The sequence below is a fragment of the Pseudonaja textilis genome, chromosome 2 (genome assembly GCF_049901715.1).
Source record: "Pseudonaja textilis isolate UNSWEBS1 chromosome 2, rPseTex1.2, whole genome shotgun sequence".
NCBI lineage: Eukaryota > Metazoa > Chordata > Lepidosauria > Squamata > Elapidae > Pseudonaja > Pseudonaja textilis.
Window position 1 is genome coordinate 144,782,368 of NC_141991.1, and position 20,376 is coordinate 144,802,743.

Genomic DNA, 20,376 nt, shown 5'->3' on the forward strand with positions numbered 1-20,376 from the left:
TAGGATTTCAATTTGGATGAAAGCTGTGGGGGGGGGGGGAAGACATCTAATAAAACAATTAAGAACTGAGAATCTCTACAGACCTTTGGCTATACATTTTGGGATGAACAGCCTTTGAATGGTGTGGGAGTAGGAATGGATTTCCAGAGGGAAAAAGTTGCAGACTATAGGAACTGGGAGCACTACTCAGGTGACCCCGAGGACACAGATAAACCTCCAAGTGCTTCAATGGAGCTCTAATGCAGGGGGTGTGCAACTCATGTCGTCAATGGTGGCATCACATGACGTATCGGGACTTTTTCCCCCTTCGCTAAACTAGGCGTGGGCATGGCCAGCGCATAACACATCCAGCCCACGAGCCGGGAGTTTAACAGCCCTGCTCTAAAGGATGCAAATGACCAGCTGTCTGCAAGGAGTATAAATCCTTCCATTCCCCACTATCCTGTTAGAGCTGAAGAAGCTTCTTGGATGAGAAGCAAAACATCTTCAAAAGAAAACCATGAAAGTCCAGTTGCCTCCTGAAAAAAGCACCTTTGGGACCTGGAGGACTGAGAATCTCTACAAAACAGTAAATTAAAAATGATCTAAATATGATGTGGGGCAAGAAATCATGGAAAGAAAGAACAATTTCCCTACTTCATACAGTGAAGTCATGCACAAGAATTGGCCTTGGGACAACAATTTAAGACCACAAAAGTATACAGGTAGTCCTAGACTTACAACAGTTCATTCAGTGACCATTCAAAGTTGCAGTGTCACTGAAAAAAGTAACATGCCTTTTTTTCACACTTACACTTACAACCATAGTAGCATTCATGTGACCAAAATTCAGATGGTGGGCAACTGACTCATATTTATGACGGTTGCCGTATCCCAGGGTCATGTGATCACCTTTTGTGGACTTTCAACAAGCAAAGTCAGCGGGGAAGCCAGATCCATTGAACAAGCAGGTTACTAATTTAACAACTGCAGGGGTTCACTGAACAACTGTGGCAAGAAAGGTCATGCAATGGGGCAAAATTCATTTGTGTCTCACTTAGCAACATAACTTTTGGGCTCAGTTGTGGTCGTAAGTTGAGGACTGCGTGTAAAATGTTCATTTTGGAATTTTGGAAGATGCAGCTATTCTATAACATGAAGAAAATATGCATCTTGGTGAAGAGGGGGAGCAATTTTCAATCCGATGGAATTTTTCAGAGATAAAAATGGTTTGCATGAACGGAACCCTTCCTGCCCCTTCCCTGGACCTCTGCCCAGCCTAATACTAAGGCAAGGGGATGGGAGTGGCTGCTTTTTATGACCTGATATTTGTTTTTCCTCCCCAACCACCATGCAGGGCTACAGTCAGGATGTGATGACGGCAGAGAAGTTGGAGCATCAGCCAGACCCTGATGGACGAAGCAGATTGAGCCGAGTGTATCCCAAACAGCAAAGGTGCACAGCGTGTAAATCAGAGAGCCTGGTCAAAGCATCTTGGAAGAGAACCGGCAGCTGTGAATTGCTTGTCTTAACAGGTACGTTGGGATCTCACTAGGACAGAGACTTATGGGAGGTGGAAGTGTATGTGTGTATGCGTATATAAACACACATATGCAATGCCTGTTGCCCATCTTTTTAAATAACTGCACCCTGCCCTTTATATGCAATGTTCATCCAGCAGCTGTTTAAAAAAGAAGCGTTCCGGCTTTTTTACCTTTTGATATAAGTTGGAAAGTTTGCCTGTTGTAGTAGCACACAATTATGCATTTCTATTTCACCCTTGCTGAGAAGTGGATCCTAATATACAATTTCCCCTTTAAAAGATTCTTAGTGCAACAGGAAAAAAAATACAAAGGATGTGTGATATGCAGCAATAGACTAGAAGAAAGGCTGAAACTTTAGACTCAGTCTTTGATAAATGAGGAGCACTTCTGTGTTTTTTTTTTGCTCATTTGCTTTTATTGTTGCATGTATCTTCCTAAATTTACTTTGAGATTTACTTTGTGTTTTAGTCTAAATGGCTCCAAGACTACCTAAATATAATCAATGAGAATCCACAAAGTTGCAGACTTAGAGGGCGGCATTGGCTAATTGGTAAATGTTATCTCAGCCTTCGCCAACTTGGTAGATTCGATCCCTCCCCTAATTCTACAGTGACTAATGTCATAGTGAACAAAAACTGAATAATATGAATAAGCTAGACTAAAAGCAAAAGAGGAGGACTATACATTTCTTTTCATTATATGCGTTAGAATATAATGATTAGAATTAATGATTATATTACTTAGAATTACATTGATGTTGAATTTCTGAGATGCCTTAGATAGTGTAACAACTTTTATTTTTTTCTTAATTAACTGTTTTACATCATTATAGTTTACAGACTGCATTTTATCTAGCTTAGTAATGCTGCAATAATTTTACTTATGAATTAAGAGCTGCAATCTTTTAATCATTATGTTTGTAATGTTATGTTTCATTTAGTATTGAAATTTATCAACAGGGTTAGGCCACTGTATACTAGTCTTTGAGTGAAACAGTAATTCTTTGTTTCCTGTAATGCTAAATATGTCAAGGTATGGAAGACATTAAATGGATAATTGGGACCTAAACATTCAGCAAACAACAGTTATTTTACACTTAATTTTCCTTTTAGTGTAATTCGGTTGCCTTTTAATATAATTCGAAAAGTGAGTGGCTCTTTCACTACCTGAAGACAAGCTATTTTAAAGTTGGTCTTTAAAAAGCAAAGCTTTTAAAGGTAACAGTGGAAATATTAACTCTGCATCATCTGGAAATATAATAAAATTAACAATAAAAAATAAACACATTTAAGAAACAAGAGTTTGGGGGAGAACCAAGCATGATGGGCTTTTCTAGATAAGAGATACTTAACTTTATTCTGCCTGTTTCCCTCTAAATTCACCGGATTTTAAAATGAAAACAATAAGCAAACATTTAGCACAGATGCTTTTCCTATCTCCGTAATATTGTAGAAAATGCTGGCACTGAATTTCTGCCTGTCACAAACATCTATTTTTAAGACCCAGACCCGCCACTTGAGAAAGAAAAAGTGATGGCAGTACAAATGGTAGGCTTCTTCCTGCCATCCTCTGCTCCAGCCTGCTAAAACTAAGTGGTTCTCTCTGCCCCAAATCCAGGGGTCCAGCCCTCTCGATGCTTTTGTTCCTGCTGTTTTGCCTCCTCCTGTTATTTTAGGCCCAGCGGGGTAGGAGGTTAATGGACCTGTTGTTTCCTGTTTCCCCCTCCCGCCAAAGGCTTTGAACTGACAGGGCTGGTTAGGAGTGTGATGAAAACTCAGGAAACAGCAGCAACCCAGCAGCAGCTTCACATTGGGGATCCTTGATCCTTTAATTTACCCCAGGTCCAGTTGCACAAAACTTCAAATGTTAACAGTCCATTTTGATGGCGAAATAGGTCATATATTTGAATCCAGGAGAGAACTCCTTTGTAGGTTACAGTCTAAATTACCACTCAATGGTAATATAAATACACCATCTTCTTTTCTGATCTCAGGTCAGATTTGGAATTTTGGCCAGAAAAAAGACCACCTTTGTTTCTTCTGCCTCTCACTTCTTTCAGGAACAACTGATATCCCCTTGGCTGACAAGCAGATTCTTTTTACTTCGTGATCCATTCCCAGGATGGTTCAAACTTAAATGTAATGCAAAAATGTAAGGTCCCAGAAGTTTCCCCGAGCCACTGAGATGCCAAAGATAGTGAGACTCAGATGAGGCTTGCAAAAAGAAGCAGATTTTATTTATGGGCAAAACAAAATACTAGGTGAACTATATCCAGAACATGCAGATACGAAGCATGTAAGGAGTAGCCACACCTTGAGGAAAGTATGACTTGCTTTTATAGACATCAGCTTAGTTCCCAATTCTTCCCAATTCAATACCCGGGAAGATCCTGGAAAAGATAATAAAAAAAACAAATCTGCCAATATCTAGAAACAAGTAAAGTAATAACTAGCAGTCAGCACAGGTTTGTTAAAAACAGATCATGCCAACCCAATCTTATTTTATTCTACAACATAGTGACTGAATTAGACCAGCAAAATATTGTGGACATAATATATTTAGATTTCAGTAAGGCATTCGACAAAGTAGACCACAACCTATTTCTCAGTAAGCTAGAAAAAAGTGGAATAGATAGCACCACCACTAGATGGACTTACAACTGGCTGACAAACAGTACTCAACAAGTAGTTCTTAATAGGTCTAAGTCTACATGGAGGGAAGTAAGCAGTGGGGTGCCACAAGGTTCTGTCTTAGGCCCCGTACTCTTCAATAACTTCATTAATGACATAGATGAGGGACTAGAAGGGGAATTTACCAAATTTGCAGATGATACTCATGCAATCCTAAATTGCATTAACAGAGGGATAGAATTGAGATCAAGTGAGGTACTAATACCACTCTATAAAGCCTTAGTAAGACCACACCTAGAGTACTGCATCCCGTTTTGGTCACCACATTATAAAAAAGATGTTGAGACTCTAGAAAAAGTAGAGAAGAGCACCAGGATGATTAGGGACTGAAGACTAAAATATATGAAGAACAGTTACAGGAACTGGGCATGGCTAGTCTAGTGAAGAGAAGGACCAGGGGAGACATGATAGAAGTCTTCCAATATTTGAGGGGCTGCCACAAAGAGGAAGGGGTCAAGCTATTTTCTAAAGTGCCTGTAGGCCAGACAAGGAATAACGGATGGAAACTGAACAAGGATAGATTTAAACTGGAAATAAGGATAAGCTTTCTGACAGTGACAGCAATCATCCAATGGAACAGCTTGCCCTCAGAAGTTGTGGAAGCGTCATCACTTGAGATTTTCAAGAGATTGGACTGCCATTTGTCAGAAATGGTGCAGGGTCTCCTTGCTTGGTGTGTGTGTATGTTTTGGACTAGATGACCTACATGGTCCCTTCCAACTCTGATTATCTGTTATCTGTTACCTCCTTCCTGCAAAAGGTAGATGCTTTCCCAATTCCTTTGTTCTCCTAATTAGCCGAATTAGCCACTTGGCCCCCTGTTGCTACACAGAACTAACAACACAGATCAAAGGTGTGTGAGCTGTCTTTTGAGATAGTGCCAGTCTTTGGATGAAACAAGGGTAAGATTTATGATGGATTCAGATAGCAGGACCATATGTTTTATATGCCTTAATACAGGAAGAATACAGGAGATACTTTTACAGAGGCATAATATAGCATGTATGTGTTACAGAGAACAAATGTTTACAGAATAACAAATAAAAGCTCGAATAACAAGTTTCTACTAATGCTATTATATTATATTCTACTTTTATTTATATATCCTTGTTACTATTCCTCTTCGATACATTCTTCTCTTTTGCTCCACATTTTTATTTCCCAGTTGTCAGCCATGAACTCCCTTGTATTGGACAGGATTGATGGAACACATACAGATCCCATAAAGGACACAATGGATGCCATTCAAGTCACTCCTGATTCAGGTGAGTGATCTGGCAACACTAAGCAATAACAGCCTCCTCGGTTGCACAAAAATTGTCTGGATTGCCCAAGAACTATATTTTTCTTTTTTTCTCCACGGGCAAATATTTAAAATTCCCTCATAGAAAAATATTATTGCTAAAATGTTGGGGCCAGTTTATTGGAGTGAGTTAGGGCATCAGGATACAAAAAGGAGGAGTGTGCAGTCCCACTTTTCTTAGGCACAAAACCAGCTGGGTGACCCTGGGCCAGACACTCTTTCTCAGCCCTGGGAAGCAGGCAATGGCAAGCCACTTCTAAAATCTCGGCAAGCAAACTGCAGGGATTTGTCCAGGCAGTTGTCTGGAGTCAAGACTGACTTGAAGGCACAAAAAAAAGGGGGTGGGAGGAGGGACTCACTGTAAGTGGAGCTTTTCAGTTGGCATAGCTGGGCAGATAGTTTTGTGATGCTATGAATGAGGTATCACACAAAGCATCCTTCCCAAAAGGCTTGCCTGGCACCACAGTCCTTTTGGCACTAAGTAAACCTGTATTTCTCTGACATTTTGGCAACCATGCTAGTGTTCTTTTTTTAAAAAAATATAAGATTTTACTTGTTTCTTCTGTTATTTGGACTTTTATGTCAGATATTGCCTTTATAAATAATACCCCAGAGTTTTATGTTACATGTTGCTGTATCAGATGTTTTTCATATTGATAAAATACACATACATATAAAAAAATAAAGACTCTCTTCAGTTGAATTCATAATATGGAAATGGTTGGCTTCTACCTCTTCCAGGCTGGGGTTTTTTCAGCTTAACTAACAATTCCAGGATTGGTGTCCCATTCAAATAGTAACCAGATCTGACTCTGCTTAGCTTTATTTGACATTGGCTAAGGCTGGATAGGTGCTGCTATCTAGTGCCTGTGTGCTTTAACTGATCTATAAGACATATACAGAACTATGTTATCAGAAGATCCCAATAGATCAAGTTGGCAGTTATTGAGAGATATACTCATGGATTAAAGGTAGCAATGCTAGTCCTGCTCCATTGGTTTACAGCTCCCATAATCCCCAGTGAACATGGGTGTTCTAAAATGAACTGGTTTTTCAAGAAACAGTTTTATTGCTGTACAGAATACATGAGTTGGAATCAGACTGGCATCTACATTGGTCCACTAAGATTATTTATTTATTATTTATTTTAAATATATATTGGCTGCCCATCATATCTCAGGGTAACTCTGGGCAGTTTACAATCATAAAAAATAAAAATTGTACAAAGAAAAACATAAATAAAATGCTACACACAGCCAAATAACATGGCCCAATTAAAAATGGGGAGGTCAGAAGCACAATTAGAAGGAGGTAAGATCTGCTATTAATCTGCTGTGAAGAATATTGTGCCCATATTATATAGCCCTTTTTAACCATACATTTCTTAGAGATTACAGAATCCATTGAGCCTAATTTATGATAAGTGATTTGGAGATTTAAAGTAATTATTTGTCACTTGATGAATTTTTTACTAGAACATTAGTATCTATAAAGATCCCTGCAGTCATAATTAAGATGAATTAAAATGTTTGCTAAATGTCTCTTAAATGACTTTTCATTTTTAATTTATTATGTTTGTTAATGCAGCTTTCATTATGACATGTATGTGATGATTTGCTTTAGTCATTACAAATAATAATTCTGGTGTTTAGGCAATACTTTTGATAGGCCAAATTTTCCTAAATAAATGGTATACGCCAGAAAAATATTCCCAAGTTAGCTAGAGAGTATGAATAAAGGAACTCCCACATGAACATGTGTTATACTTCCCTGTCTCGCAAAAGAACAAGAAGCTAAAATCACTGGTTTATAGATCAGTAGCATCTAAAAGGGGACAAAATACAGTATAGAATTTTGTCAATTTCACATCTGCTTGCTTACCCAGGGCTACTGAGGAGATGCAATGCTGTTGAGATAGGATTCCCCTTTGAGGCCCAGGTAGGGCAGTTGAAACTCAGGAACCAGGAGGAGGAGTGAGACAAGCATTCCATTACCAAAGGAGCTTTCCCCAGCCCACACAGGGTCTAGCATTTCCAGATGAAAAGCGGCTTCAGAAAGTCTCCTGCATTGTAGTTGAGAAAAAAATAGCTCAACTGCCAATGAGGGAGAATAATTTGGGAATAGAAGTGTGCCAATCCAGTCTAGGAGTAATGCAATGCCCTTGCATAGAATTGCTTCAGGATGAATTGTACTTTTCACATTAGATAGTAGAATGGTTGGATTGTCTGGGATATCAAAGCAATGATGAACATCCCTCTCTGAAGTGGAAAATCATATATGTTTCTCTCACTGAATATCAAAGCAAACCATCCAATTTTACATCTTGATGTACTGCCCCCCATAAGCCAAGCTGGTCTGTCCCTCACATAAAAGATTTGCACATGGCTGGCATCAGTTGGCTTTGCTTCAGATGACATGACTTCCTGGCAGGCTTGATGCCTGATATCGCTCACTTGGAAAAGAAAGCGCTGCTGCATAAAGATACGGTCTATGCTGGGCCTCAGGGCAGGGACATGTAGGACTGGACAAACAAGGACTTCCAAAGCTCATTTGCAAAATCAGAAACGGTAGGCCTGAGGGACATTGTGTCATCTTTTTCTTTTAGTTTATTTTCATTATCACAGCCCATCTGAAGGTAATGCAAATAAAATTCACTTTAAAAAAACAACAGGGTGATATGGAGGAGCTCAAAATTGACAAGCAAATGTCAGCTTTTCACCCCATTATTAGAGGTTCTGGAACCTCATGTTGTTTTCAGAATTTATGAGTCTTCTTCCTCAAGCTTCTGTTCTTGGAGACATGAAGCACATCTCTGCTAAAATGGAGAAATACAGGTTTGTGGGGAGTAAAGTTGGCTGAGCAATTCTGGAAGTTGAAGTCCACACATGTTAAAAGTCCCCAAGATCAAGAAACACTGATTTAATGGTGTGTGTGTGTGTGTGTGTGTGTGTGTGTGTGTGTGTGTGTCATTGATGCTCTCTTGAGTTTGGGTGTTTTCTTGTAAGATGTTTTATTACCCAAATTAATAAGTAAACTCGGTGCTTGTAATGAGTGAGGTTTGCTCTCAGAGTTTGCTCTCAGAGAACAAACCCCACTCCTTACTAGCACTGATGATGTTGCCTATTTTGGGTAATGAAATGTCTGCAAGAAAACAACCAAGCTCAGAGAGCACCAAGGACCGCTCATTTCAACCCTCCAAATGTTTCTCCTTTATTGGTGCACTGCCTTAAACATTTGTCCTGTCACAGTGCCATTCCAGTGGTCACTCCTCTCTTCTGATCTTTCAGAAATATTATCAATTGCATACTAAGCATCAGTGTTGCTTTGGCCTGGCTTAGCTGCAATTAACAGAACTCATTCCCTCCATCATTTAAAAAAAAAATATTTCAGAGGCCCTTAGTTTCTGTAGAAATAAAAGACCAAGAGATTTGCATTCTCTGATTAAATTATGCTAGAAGAACATAGTAGTCCTACTAAGGGCTAGCAACAGTTTGAGATCTATCTCAGCCTTGTGCATATGATAGTTTAGTTTAGTTTACTTTACTTTACTTTATTGTCATTGCACCTCGTACAATGAAATCAAACACCATCTTCACTGCACATCATGACCATGAAAATAAACACAAACACACATCCTTCACATTGAACTGAAACCCCCGACACCACACCACACCACACTGCACCATAGTAGAGGTTGAGTCAGTCCCTTGAAATGTACTAGGCCAGGAAACATATTTCACAAGGACTATTAGAACTCTACCTTCTTGCTGCAAGGTATAATAACAGCTTCTTGACAATCTGACATAGCTTCACTCTTTCTCCTGTTATACAAAGTGAATCAAGGCAGGGCAGTTTTGAATTTCTTTCTCACTCCTTCTTTTCCAAAGCTGAGCTAATATTTATGTAGCCATCCTTGCATTCCTTCTTCAAGGTTATATGATCCAAATGCTTCTATGGGTTGCATGAGGCATAAGCCCTCATGATATTGATTTGGAGAAAATGCATATACTTTCTCCTTTTGTGCATGATGCAGCAAGTTATCTGCCTCAACCTCTCCTTGTTTTCATCACATTCATTTCACTTCCATTCCCAGCCCATATGTGAGACAGCTTCAGACATTTAGCATTTTCTCTCTTAAATTGATCTTATCTTACCACATTGTCAAAGTGCATAAAATTCATAATGCTTTGCCAACCATTGCCTTGACTATGAATTCAGGTGGTGTGTTCAGAGGAATACTGTGCATACTGATTCCCTTCTGGGAATTACCTAACCTCTCAGCTATTTCTTTCATTCTTTAGCCCAGCCATTTGTATTTCATTTCCTGAGTTGCTATCATAACTGTCATCTCTCTTTTTCTCTGTTTTTAATACCACTCCATTTTCATCAAGGGAGAAAGGAGAGCTGAACTCCATCTTTTCATCTGGAGAAGAAGAGCAGTGAATTTGTGTTTATTGCTAGCTTCCTTGTATTGGTCCGTTTCAGTCACTGGATGGTGGCCCAAAGGCTAGTCAATTTCAGTTCCCTAGCTCTGCTGGTCGTCTTCATGGGAGGTCCTCTGCCAGGTTGCCTTGGTATCTTTCCATATGTTTCTTTATTTCATATTATTTTTAATTGAAAAGTACCCAAATAAGCAGTAAGAGGAAACAAATCAACTGCCCAGAGTTCCGTTCCTTTCCTTTCCTTTCCTTTCCTTTCCTTTCCTTTCCTTTCCTTTCCTTTCCTTTCCTTTCCTTCCCTTCCCTTTTTCCCCTCCCTTTCACTGCAAATTTCAAAGTTGTGTCCCTAATGTAAATTACCAAACTGTAGTGCAATTCCAGAGCACTTTTTATGATTGCTTGTGGTATATTACAATAAAAAGCCACCTAATTTTGAGACTTAATTACATGATCTAACATACATGGTAAATGTTTCCTTTCCCACACTCCTAAATGGTCCTTCCTCTCCTAAATTATGTATCTTCCAGAGCTTTGAAACATGGTACAGTATATCATGTAATATAATTCTGTACATAGTCTTTTTGGAACTAGGATCCGTTTAATTCAAGGGGATTTACTTCTTGCTAAGTGTAAATATAAGACTGCACCATAGATATTATTGAACTCTGCCTCTCCTCAAATAAAGTCACACTCATACATCTGTATAGAAGGAGAGAGGTGGCTATTTGTGCTTTCGGTGATCAGATCGTTAAGAAGCAGTAGAGAATATATATTTCCCTGAAAACCAGATTTATTTATTTAAGGAGTTAAACTCCAGTAACTCTTCCCTTTACAAAGCTAGTGAGAAGGTATGGACAAGAGGAAAAAAAAAAGGAATACATCAATAATGTCAGCTAATAAGCAGAACCCAAAATAGACTTCTTGGTTATATTGGGCTATTGTAATGGTCTGTAATCCACTGTGATAGTCAATTATTTATGTTGATCTATACATATTGATCCAACTTAGGTACAAAGGTTTCTACTTTGGATTTGCAGCAACGTTTCCAAGTTGTCTTCTCCAGCCACTATTTATATTGCTGTTCTATGAATGCCTGTATAAAGCATCAATGGGCAAACTTGTTTTGGGACAAGAGGATCCACTTGGCCTTTCTGTGATGTGCTGAGCATTCCCCTGTAAAAGTCAGTTTAATATAAGTTTAAATTAAGCATGGTTGAAATGACTAGTCCCTGTGTGTTTGAGGATTTCTCTCTTCTATTTTATTACCAACTTCTGAATGGATTCTAGGAGCAGTGGCTCAACTACTCATCACTAGTGAACGAATATTGTGAGCCTCCCAGAGTTACCTCAGAGGTAGGATAGACGGCTAATAGATTTTACAGACAAATATAAAATACTTTCCCAACAAGTGATGTATTGAACCCACAACTCCCCAAAATGCCGATTTAAACTTATGGGAGTTGTAATTATTAGCAGGTGACATTAATTAATGAAAAGAATTCACTTTTGTTTAAAAAATATGAATGATCTCTTTGATCAGAGTGGTCGAAGTAGAGATTGGAACCAAGGCTTGGAAGGAAGTAGTATATATATATATATATATTTTACCCCACTTCTCAAGAAAGCTATTCTTAACCACAGAAAGGAAATGGTTGTTTGAGCTGCTATTCTGCCATGAGCTAAATAACAAATAGATCAGATGCCAGCCCTGCACTTCTACCTCTCTTTTCAATTTTGTTGCAGAGCTTTCTCCTTCAATTACCACCAGTACGTCCTGCTTGTCTTCCCAACAGGGGAAGGTTCCTCTCCGCCTTGCCTCCTGTGGCAATGGCTGTGGGGTTCCCCCTCAGGCTTCTGTGAAGCAGAAGCAGCCCCAGGCCTCAAAGAAGCAGCGCATCAGCTCCACTTCCTCCATCTGCACCACCAGCAGTAAGAAGAGCTGCAAGTCAACAGCTTCTCAGATTCAGGAGGTGGCTGGAGATGGTGAGTTCATGGAGGGAGGGTCTGGTAGGGAGGCTGCTGAAGAATGGCCACTGATGGTTAATGAAGAAGAAACAGCCACCAAGGAGTAACATTTGGGTTCTGGGTCAAGGCTTACAAACAAAAATGGGAAGTCTATCCCATATGAAAATAATGAGAGAGCAGGACAAAACCACTGGTGGACAGGAGTTTCCCATTTGGCCCCTGATAACTTTTCCAAGGGCAAGTGGATACTCTGAGAATGACAAAATGGCAGTTAACTGAAGTACTGGCCTTTTTAACGTCTGTTTTATACATCACATTTGTATAAAAGAGGGCAAGGTACCAATCACCCAGTCACACACACTCCATCCGAAAGAAATATTTAAACGTGTCTTCTTCCATACAGATAGGTTTGGATGGCTTTATAAAGAGACCTCTCCTAATAGACCTCTCCATATCACAGAGGATGGCTCTACTGTTAGGCAGACTGAGGCACCTGCCTCAGAAGGCAAAGAACAGGTAGACCAATACGGGCTTCCTGAACTAACTTTGCACTCTCTGAAAGCTCAAGTGCAGGTGAAGGCATTTAAACCCCAGTGAGATCTTTAAATCAGATTCAACAGCAGCTCGATCTCTCCATGGCAACCACTCATGGGGGCTACATGTTATTTGAGCTTGCAGGCCTCGTCCTGTTGTACTTCTGCCTGGCAATTAGTCATGAAGGAGTGGCGTGGGAGGCTCCATCTTGTCTTGGTGTGTGGTGGGAAACATTTTGGAGCAGCCTTGCCGTATCAGCATTCTCCATTGGCGGATACACTGTTTAAAATCTGAAGTGTGCATTTTATAATTGTTGGGAAAAATCCTAAGGCCGGTATCAGGAATGACTAATAAGGCAGGAAAAGGAAAGCTTAACAAGGAAGTTTGCTTCCATTCTGCCCACAGCTTTATTTGCAGCAAGAGATAGGGTCCTTTGCATCTCTTTTGCTGTTTTCTGTGATTGTGGGATTTTTGCAGTCTAAATCTCCGGAATGATTAGCAAAGCTGACTTTTTTTATTGAAGCTAGGGAAAAAGCTCTTAAATCATTACTCAGCTGACAATGAGAAGGGTTGAGGAATACTGTGTACCATCAGCACAGGGAGCATTTAAGGGTGCAGTTGTTCCACTTGTGGACTTCTTAAATGGTACCCTTCCAACTGGGTTGTGTCACGTGACTGCTCTGAAAATGTAGAGTGGCTCTTACCTATATTCCCCTTGATGCTTAATGAATTTAAGTGCCAAAGACCAGACATTCCTAATGGCTTTTGGCCGGAGATGCAAAAATAGAAACAGGCATAAACTAAAAAGGAGAATTCAGAACACATCCCTTAGCTATAATGTGGGGTAGCTCTCTCACAGGGGCTCATTAAAAAGATGAGATGTGCAGACTGTCAAATCAGAACCTTGATTCCACCCTCCTCTTGTATTTTTAAAATGGGCCTCCTTTTTTTCATTCATTTTTATTACATATACACACACGCACACACAGAGAAAACTATCAAATTTGTGCTGCGGAAGTTTAGGGAGAGACGCTGAATGTGCTAATTCTTTGGTCCATTGTCATGATTGTCTGGATTGTTATAGCCCAGCACTGCTGGTCCTAACAAAACCGGCCCAAGAATGGAGTTTAGGTTTCATGATATCCGAGGTACCAGCCAGTTCAGTCACTGCTAGCTTCAACTTAGCATACAAAGCAAGTATCTGCAGATGTTGATTTTTGCCAAGAAAGCTTCGTGTGAATTGATTTATAAGGTATAAGGATGTTGCCAAATTCACCCTCCTGCTGTGAAAATGTGACCTCTGTTTTCTTCTCTGTCATATTCCTTTCTTCAGAGGTGTGTGCTGCCATCCTCTTAGCCTCTTTTTGCTATTTTTCTTATATCCTGCCTCTTCTTTTTTGTGCCTTATTTTTTCTGCTCTGCCCTGCCTGCCTGTCACTCAAGGCTCCTGGGGCTTTTTTCTGACCCTTCCACCTGTTGTTGCTGCTGCAAGCTTGAAGGATCAGCCCTGGAGTTCTGCTACCAGAGTGGTGAGTCTGTGGAACTTGCATCAGAAGTACCTGAATTATGCTATCATCGATTAACCCGATTACCACGGAAGCTTCCTACTAACTGCTTCTCTTCGGGGATCATTATGGCAGATTAGCAGAGTCTGACATTATTTCAAGAGTTCTATGTATCCTTGTTCCGAATATTCTCAGAATATTGTCGTATCTTGGAATACTGTATAAGGAAATAATACTGTGTATGGTGGCCAGATTGATACTAATTCTGTTGTACTTTTTGAGCAGGGATGTATAGCTGAGGCCCAATTCTGAAACATTTTTAAGATGGGAAACTTCAAAACTCTGGTGTGAGCCCTATTATAGGCATATCACGACTTACACATATAGGCAACCCATAAAACTCAACATAAAGGCAGAATCGATTTTGCTCATCCAGTAAGAACATCTCAGGAAGACCTGTTAGGAATCCCTTCTCCCTGAAGTGAGGGCACATGGACATATTGGACAAGATGATATGGCTTCTCTAGTGGACCTCATCCTTTGGAAGGCCTTGTGTTTAGAAATTGATAAACTTCATCCCCCACAGTTTTTAATAAACAGTTTTATTTCACTGGATTTTCAACTAGGCTAAGTTTTATTAGCTTCCAACTTGGTGGAGGTTTGATCTATTATTATTGACTTATCATTATTGTGCTCTTTATAATTTTGATTTATTTTGCACGTTTAGTCGTAACATGTCCAGAGTTGTATGTGCTGAGAGGGCTATCAAAACTGATAGATAGATAGATAGATAGATAGATAGATAGATAGATAGATAGATAGATAGATAGATAGATAGATAGATAGATGATAGATAGATTCCTAACCTCACACTTTGCAGCCTTTAGTTTAGGGCTCCAGGTAATGAAAAGTAGTTTGTCCTGGCCTATTCCATTATCCTTTTCTTTAGAGTGGCCTAGAGGTATGGTTTTCAATTCCCAGAATTCCCTGGCCAACCTGATTATTCTTGAGCATTGGTATTCTTGAGCATTGGTAAATTCCAATCTGGAGAGTGCCATAATAGAGAAATCTGGCCAGGAAGGTCAGAAATATGAAATAATTCTTTGTTTGCAAAGTTTCAATCAAAGGCCAACTTTTTCAAAATCAGTGGAGAGAGAAAGGAATCCTAAAGATATCCCTGTCTAGATTGCTGTTCTATGGGATGCTGAGAACCATGATTCACCATATGGAGAACACAGTTCTCTAGACCGCTTCTATGCCTGGCATTACAGTTTATCTTTTATAATTTACTTTGGGAACGAAAATCCAAATAGGTTTACCCTTGGGGTCTTTTTAACCTTTCTTCTAATCAGTTTCTCTACAGAAAATGTAATAAAACATGTTTCTCTGTCAAGTTTCATTCTAAGTTCTATCCTAACCTATTTTGCTAGATGGCAAAGACATAAACATTTCAAAGAGTTCAGCAACAAGATCATATTAATCTTATTGCAAAACATGCTTGTTTGTATATGGAGGCTCTTGAGCCAAATAGCAAGCATGGTAAAATTAACCTGGACTTTATATGAAATTCATAATTATATGGGCAATTAGCCTATCCTTGTAAATCAAAGGAAAATATCTTTGTTCATTAGAAAATGTGAATGAAATTATGAGATGCATTTAGCTTTATGATCTGTTTGGATATGCAGAAAATCAGAATTTTGATCAGGAAATTAATTAGCTAATTCCAGGGGTGGGATTCTACAGGTTCGCACCTATTCGCTAGAACCGGTTGTTAACATTCTAAGCAGTTCGGAGAACCAGTTGTTAGAAGAAATTACTGGCCTAATCCTGTAAGGAAGGCAGGAAGGAAACATTCTGGTGTTGCTTACAGAAACTGCCTCTCCGTTAACCCTTATTACATTCTTGGCAGGACTAGACTTCCTGTCTCTGGAACTTCTCTGGAGTTTTTTTTCCCCTCCTTTGCTGGTACTTTGCTTATGTGGAGTGACCATTCAAAGTTACAATGGCACTGAAAAAAGTGACTTATAACCATTTTTCACACTCACGACTATTGCAGCATCCCCACGGTCACGAGAGGCCAGGCGAGGAGATGCGTGCCTCGATGTGAGTGATGTTGAGTTAGACATGCCTAGCCAGTCACATGACCACCAACCCATGCCCAACAACCAAGCCACACCCATAGAACCGGTTGTTAAAAAAATTGAATCCCATCCCTGGCTAATACCCTCTAAAGACAAGGTTCTTTCATCTTTAGTTCTGGATGGGGTTGCACTATTCTATACAGACCCAGTGCTCAATCTGGGAATATTCCTAGACTCACAACTCCTACTCGAAGACCAAGTGGCAGCTGTAGTTAAGAAAGCCTTTGCACACATTCAGGAAGTGCATTAGTTGCTTGCACCCATTCTTGGATCTGCAGGCTCTGCTCGCAATAACTCATGCTCTTGTAACCTCTCATTTAGACCATTACAACATGCTCTACATAGAGCTGCCCCTAGAGAGCATTCAGAAAATTCAACTGGTATAGTATGCGACTGTGCTGATAGTAAATTGTGCCGGATATATGGCATATGTAACACTACTCCTGCATGAGCTGCATTGGTTACTGATATGTTTCTGGATGCAATTCAAGGTGCTGGATGTCACTTTTAAAACCCTATATGGCTTGGGACTGGGTTACGTGAGGCAATTGTCTTTTTCCAAGAATCTCTACCTCTCCGACTCGATCTAGCAGACTGGACATGCTGTAGATCCTGTCAGCCAAAGAGTGTTGGCTGCCGGGATCTAGAACAGGGGTGTCAAACTGGATTTCTGGATTTCTTCGAGGGCCAGATCGCATTGTGGCTCTCCTCTGCACGGGGGCGGGGGGCAGGATGGATGCCTCCTGTAGCACCCTACTAGCCAAAATGGGGTCGCATGCAGGCCTCCTGCACCTCATTTTCGCCCTCCATGGTCTCCTGCATAGTATGCAGGCTGAAAACGTGGCCCATTTTTGGCACATTTTTTGGGCTGTTTTGGGCCTGGTTTTTTTGTCTGTTTTTGGCCTGTTTTAGGCCCATTTTGCCCATTTTTGCCCTGTTTTTTGGCTCATTTTTTACTGGTTTTTCAGCCTGTTTCAGCCTGCTTTTCAGCTCGTTTTCGGCCAGCCGAGTGCTGCATGGAGGGTGAAAATGAGGCACTGTGGGCCCACATGTGGCCCCTTTTAGCTGCCAGAGGTATCGCAGGCCAGTCCTTTGATAGTTCCAGGCCAGCCCTATGGGCCGGATTTAAACACCCTGCGGGCTGGATCCCACCTGCGGGCCTTGAGTTTGACACCCCTGGTCCAGAAGATAGGTCTTTTCTGCAGTAGTTCCTGAAGAGCCCCTGCTCTGCAAAATATCCTCCCCTTGGAGATTAGAATGGCCCCATCCTCTGGGCCTTTTGTAAAAGCTCTAAAAAAATGGCTGTGTTCCATACCTGGGATGCTGAATGTGCTAAGGCCCCCATTTCCGAGATTTATTGTTATCTGTCCAAATATCTCAGCTGCTATGCATATTTACTTTGGATAAATATTTCTATTTAGTTTTTTATTATGTATTTTTTATAATGTTTTTATTGTTCTATTTTTTGAATTGTAAGCTGCCCAGAATAATTGATTGAGATGGGTGGCTATAGAAATTGAATAATAAATAAATTAATTACAGCAGTCAAGATAATTAACAAGTTAACAATAAAGCCTTGGAACAGGATCATTGGTACATTCAGAGCCCTAAGCTTGAGTGCACAGCCAAGTTTTTTAAAACCTTACCAAGTATTCATGATGTAGTTCACAGACATTTTAGAATTTGATAGCAGAGTCAAAGGAACAATGATTTCATTTTAAAATGCTGTATTTCTCTTACAGCTTGGACTATTTACAGTAAAGGACAAGATAAAATTCATCACTTGTTTTGAACGTTGTTCTGTATAAAGTTATATGACACATAAATGGCCAACTGAATCTATATAGATATACCATTGCATCGTCAACCTACAAGAGGATAAAGGAGAACCTTATTTTCCGATGTGCAAACATACAGATTTTCATTTGCACTAATTTATGTAATGTCTCATCTTTGAAGTGGTCCAGCAGAAGAACAGTTTGTGCATATCATACAGTGGTGGGATTCAATTTTTTTTTACTACCGGTTCTGTGGGTGTGGCTTTGTGGGTGTGGCAGAGGAAGGATACTGTAAAGTCTCCAGTCAAAGGTGGTATTTGCCAGTTCTCCAAACTACTCAAAATTTCTGCTACCAGTTCTCCAAAACTGGTCAGAACCTGCTGAATACCACCTCTGGTATCATATGCTGATAGACTAGAAAAGATTTCTGACTTCTGGGTTGTTGTTTTTTAGGAGGAACAACAGAAGGGAGGGGTAATAATAGCAGTGTGGAAATCTGTGGGTAATTGATCAGTAACCTTAGAGTTCCCTTGTACTCCTAATCTTTTTTTTTTCCTCTGCTTTTCCTCCAGATTCTTGTACTCTCTGTGCCCTGGCCTGCCTCTTTTGTGAGTTCATGACCGTCTGCTCCCTCCTCCTGGAATGTGGGGCCTGTAGGGGCTGCCTAGAGGCTTGTTGCAGCGGGGAAGGAGGGGAGCCACTATCTGAAGGCTGCTGTGGAGAGGCAGGTGGTGGGAATTGCCCCTGTGGTTTGGGCTGCGGGATGCTGCAAGATTGCTGTGGTTCCTCGGACTGTCTTGAGATCTGCCTGGAATGCTGTTCCATCTGTTTCCCAGCTTAGTTGCCACATGTCCATCCAATGTATGCAGTGGCAAGCCAGAAAGGTGCCCATTTGCCCCTCCAAGAATTCCTTCCCTAGCTTCAGAGTGAAAAAGTGGATGCTTTGAACTTCATTTGTTATGGCCTCATATATTGTGATGCCAATGAAAGTATCTCCCTGTTTTTTGAAAACATCATTCTACAACATCGTACACTAGGTGGCAGCAAAGAGATATAGATACCTCTGACCAATTGCCATCTAGTGGTTGTCTGGATCTTTGTAACACAAAAATGGTATTTTAACTGTGAAATACCCCCGATTGCCTTCAGACATAATGGATGGATGTTATCGTTCAGACAAATGAAGCACATTTAAAACAGTTTCATTCTGCTATACTTGGGTCATCGTCAAAAATATACATTTATGCTGTGGACATGTTAAAATTCTTCTTGAATCCTGAAATATTAGCAAATCTAGTTTCTCTTCATTTGATAATTGTGGATAGAGCTATTGGTGATGTCTCTTCCATGATGGTTGCATTGATGTACCTATAAGATGAAGCAACTGATAGGATTTGTCCCTGATCTTCACCCTCTTTTAAAAAATGTGATTAAAGATTAGCTCCATTGACTTTGCAATATTTTTATTGGATGGACTGAAACTGGAAGATTTTGCTGCTATTAAGTCCTGCAGGGGTCTCAGACCCGAGGAAATTCCTCTAATATGATGGAATGGCGTGTGCCTTTGTTTCAAACATGTATTCTGCAATTCACTGCCTGATATGTTGAAGTACAGCTTCCAGGATCAACTAGAGAACCTGACACTTGGGAAGGCTGACTTAGTTAGACACACTCTAGTTGCCATAGCTCCACATTTTTTTTTATGTGCCAGAGAATATATTACTATTTTAAACAGAATGACTGTAAAATAAATTAAATTAAAGGAATAAAATGAAATGAGAGAATCCAACTTTTGCTTTTTAGATTTTGCTTTTCGTTTTCTCTTCTTTCCATGGCAAACCTCTGGCTTGCTGTTAATTTCCTATGATCATACCTGTGGAGATTTCTTATATATGCTCATCTTTATGCAAATAAATTGATTTTATAATTAGATAGCTTCAGGATAAAAAAAACTACTTCCCTTAGACAACTGATTTGAAGACTGATGGAACATAACAAGTAGTTTTTCTATGTTTTATGACTGTATTTTCTCCCTGGAATTTTCTGGATCAGATGTTTAACTTTGAGTAGTAGATCCTGCAATTGTGAAGGGTGATGGTGAAATTTATTGTATTGAAGCAGGTAGCACAATATTTTGACCTGAACAAGATCAGGTTTTTAAGAATGAATTTCTAGTTCTTTCTTGCTACCAAACTATAATAATGGTTTGATTCAGAAGCTTTGGGTGATGCTTATAAATTGTTTTTGGCTAGAATCTTTTTACTTGCTTTCTAATTCTATTTAATATTCTATCTCTTATGCCTTAAATTCATATTTCATGAATGAATGTCTGAATCTTTTGCCTAGCTCATAATTGTCCCATTAATAAAGGACCATATTGTCATGTTATGATACCATATTGTGGAATTTAAAAGAAATGCAAGAAGTCACAGATGGATTCTTGCTACCCTGTACTTTGGTAGCTCCTACTAACAATAGTTCTCAGGATTGTGTTT

The 20,376-nt window shown here is 39.8% G+C and overlaps 1 protein-coding gene across 1 annotated transcript; it reads left to right on the top strand.

The window, feature by feature from the left end:
- The first annotated feature begins 1,351 nt into the window (after positions 1-1,351).
- On the top strand, positions 1,352-20,175 carry LOC113443415 (myoD family inhibitor domain-containing protein-like). The gene is made up of 4 exons (XM_087923096.1): positions 1,352-1,514; positions 5,379-5,478; positions 11,699-11,938; positions 18,454-20,175. The coding sequence occupies exons 2-4, from the start codon at positions 5,388-5,390 to the stop codon at positions 18,720-18,722; spliced, it is 600 nt and encodes a 199-aa protein (XP_087779222.1). The 5' UTR covers positions 1,352-1,514; positions 5,379-5,387; the 3' UTR covers positions 18,723-20,175.
- Positions 20,176-20,376: the final 201 nt, after the last annotated feature.

Coding starts and splice junctions, on each gene's coding strand:
- LOC113443415 (XM_087923096.1), top strand. CDS start 5,388: ATGAACTCCCTTGTATTGGACAGGATTGATGGAACACATACAGATCCC. Junction 5,479..11,698: donor TCAAGTCACTCCTGATTCAG/GTGAGTGATCTG, acceptor ATTTTGTTGCAG/AGCTTTCTCCTTCAATTACC. Junction 11,939..18,453: donor TCAGGAGGTGGCTGGAGATG/GTGAGTTCATGG, acceptor CTTTTCCTCCAG/ATTCTTGTACTCTCTGTGCC.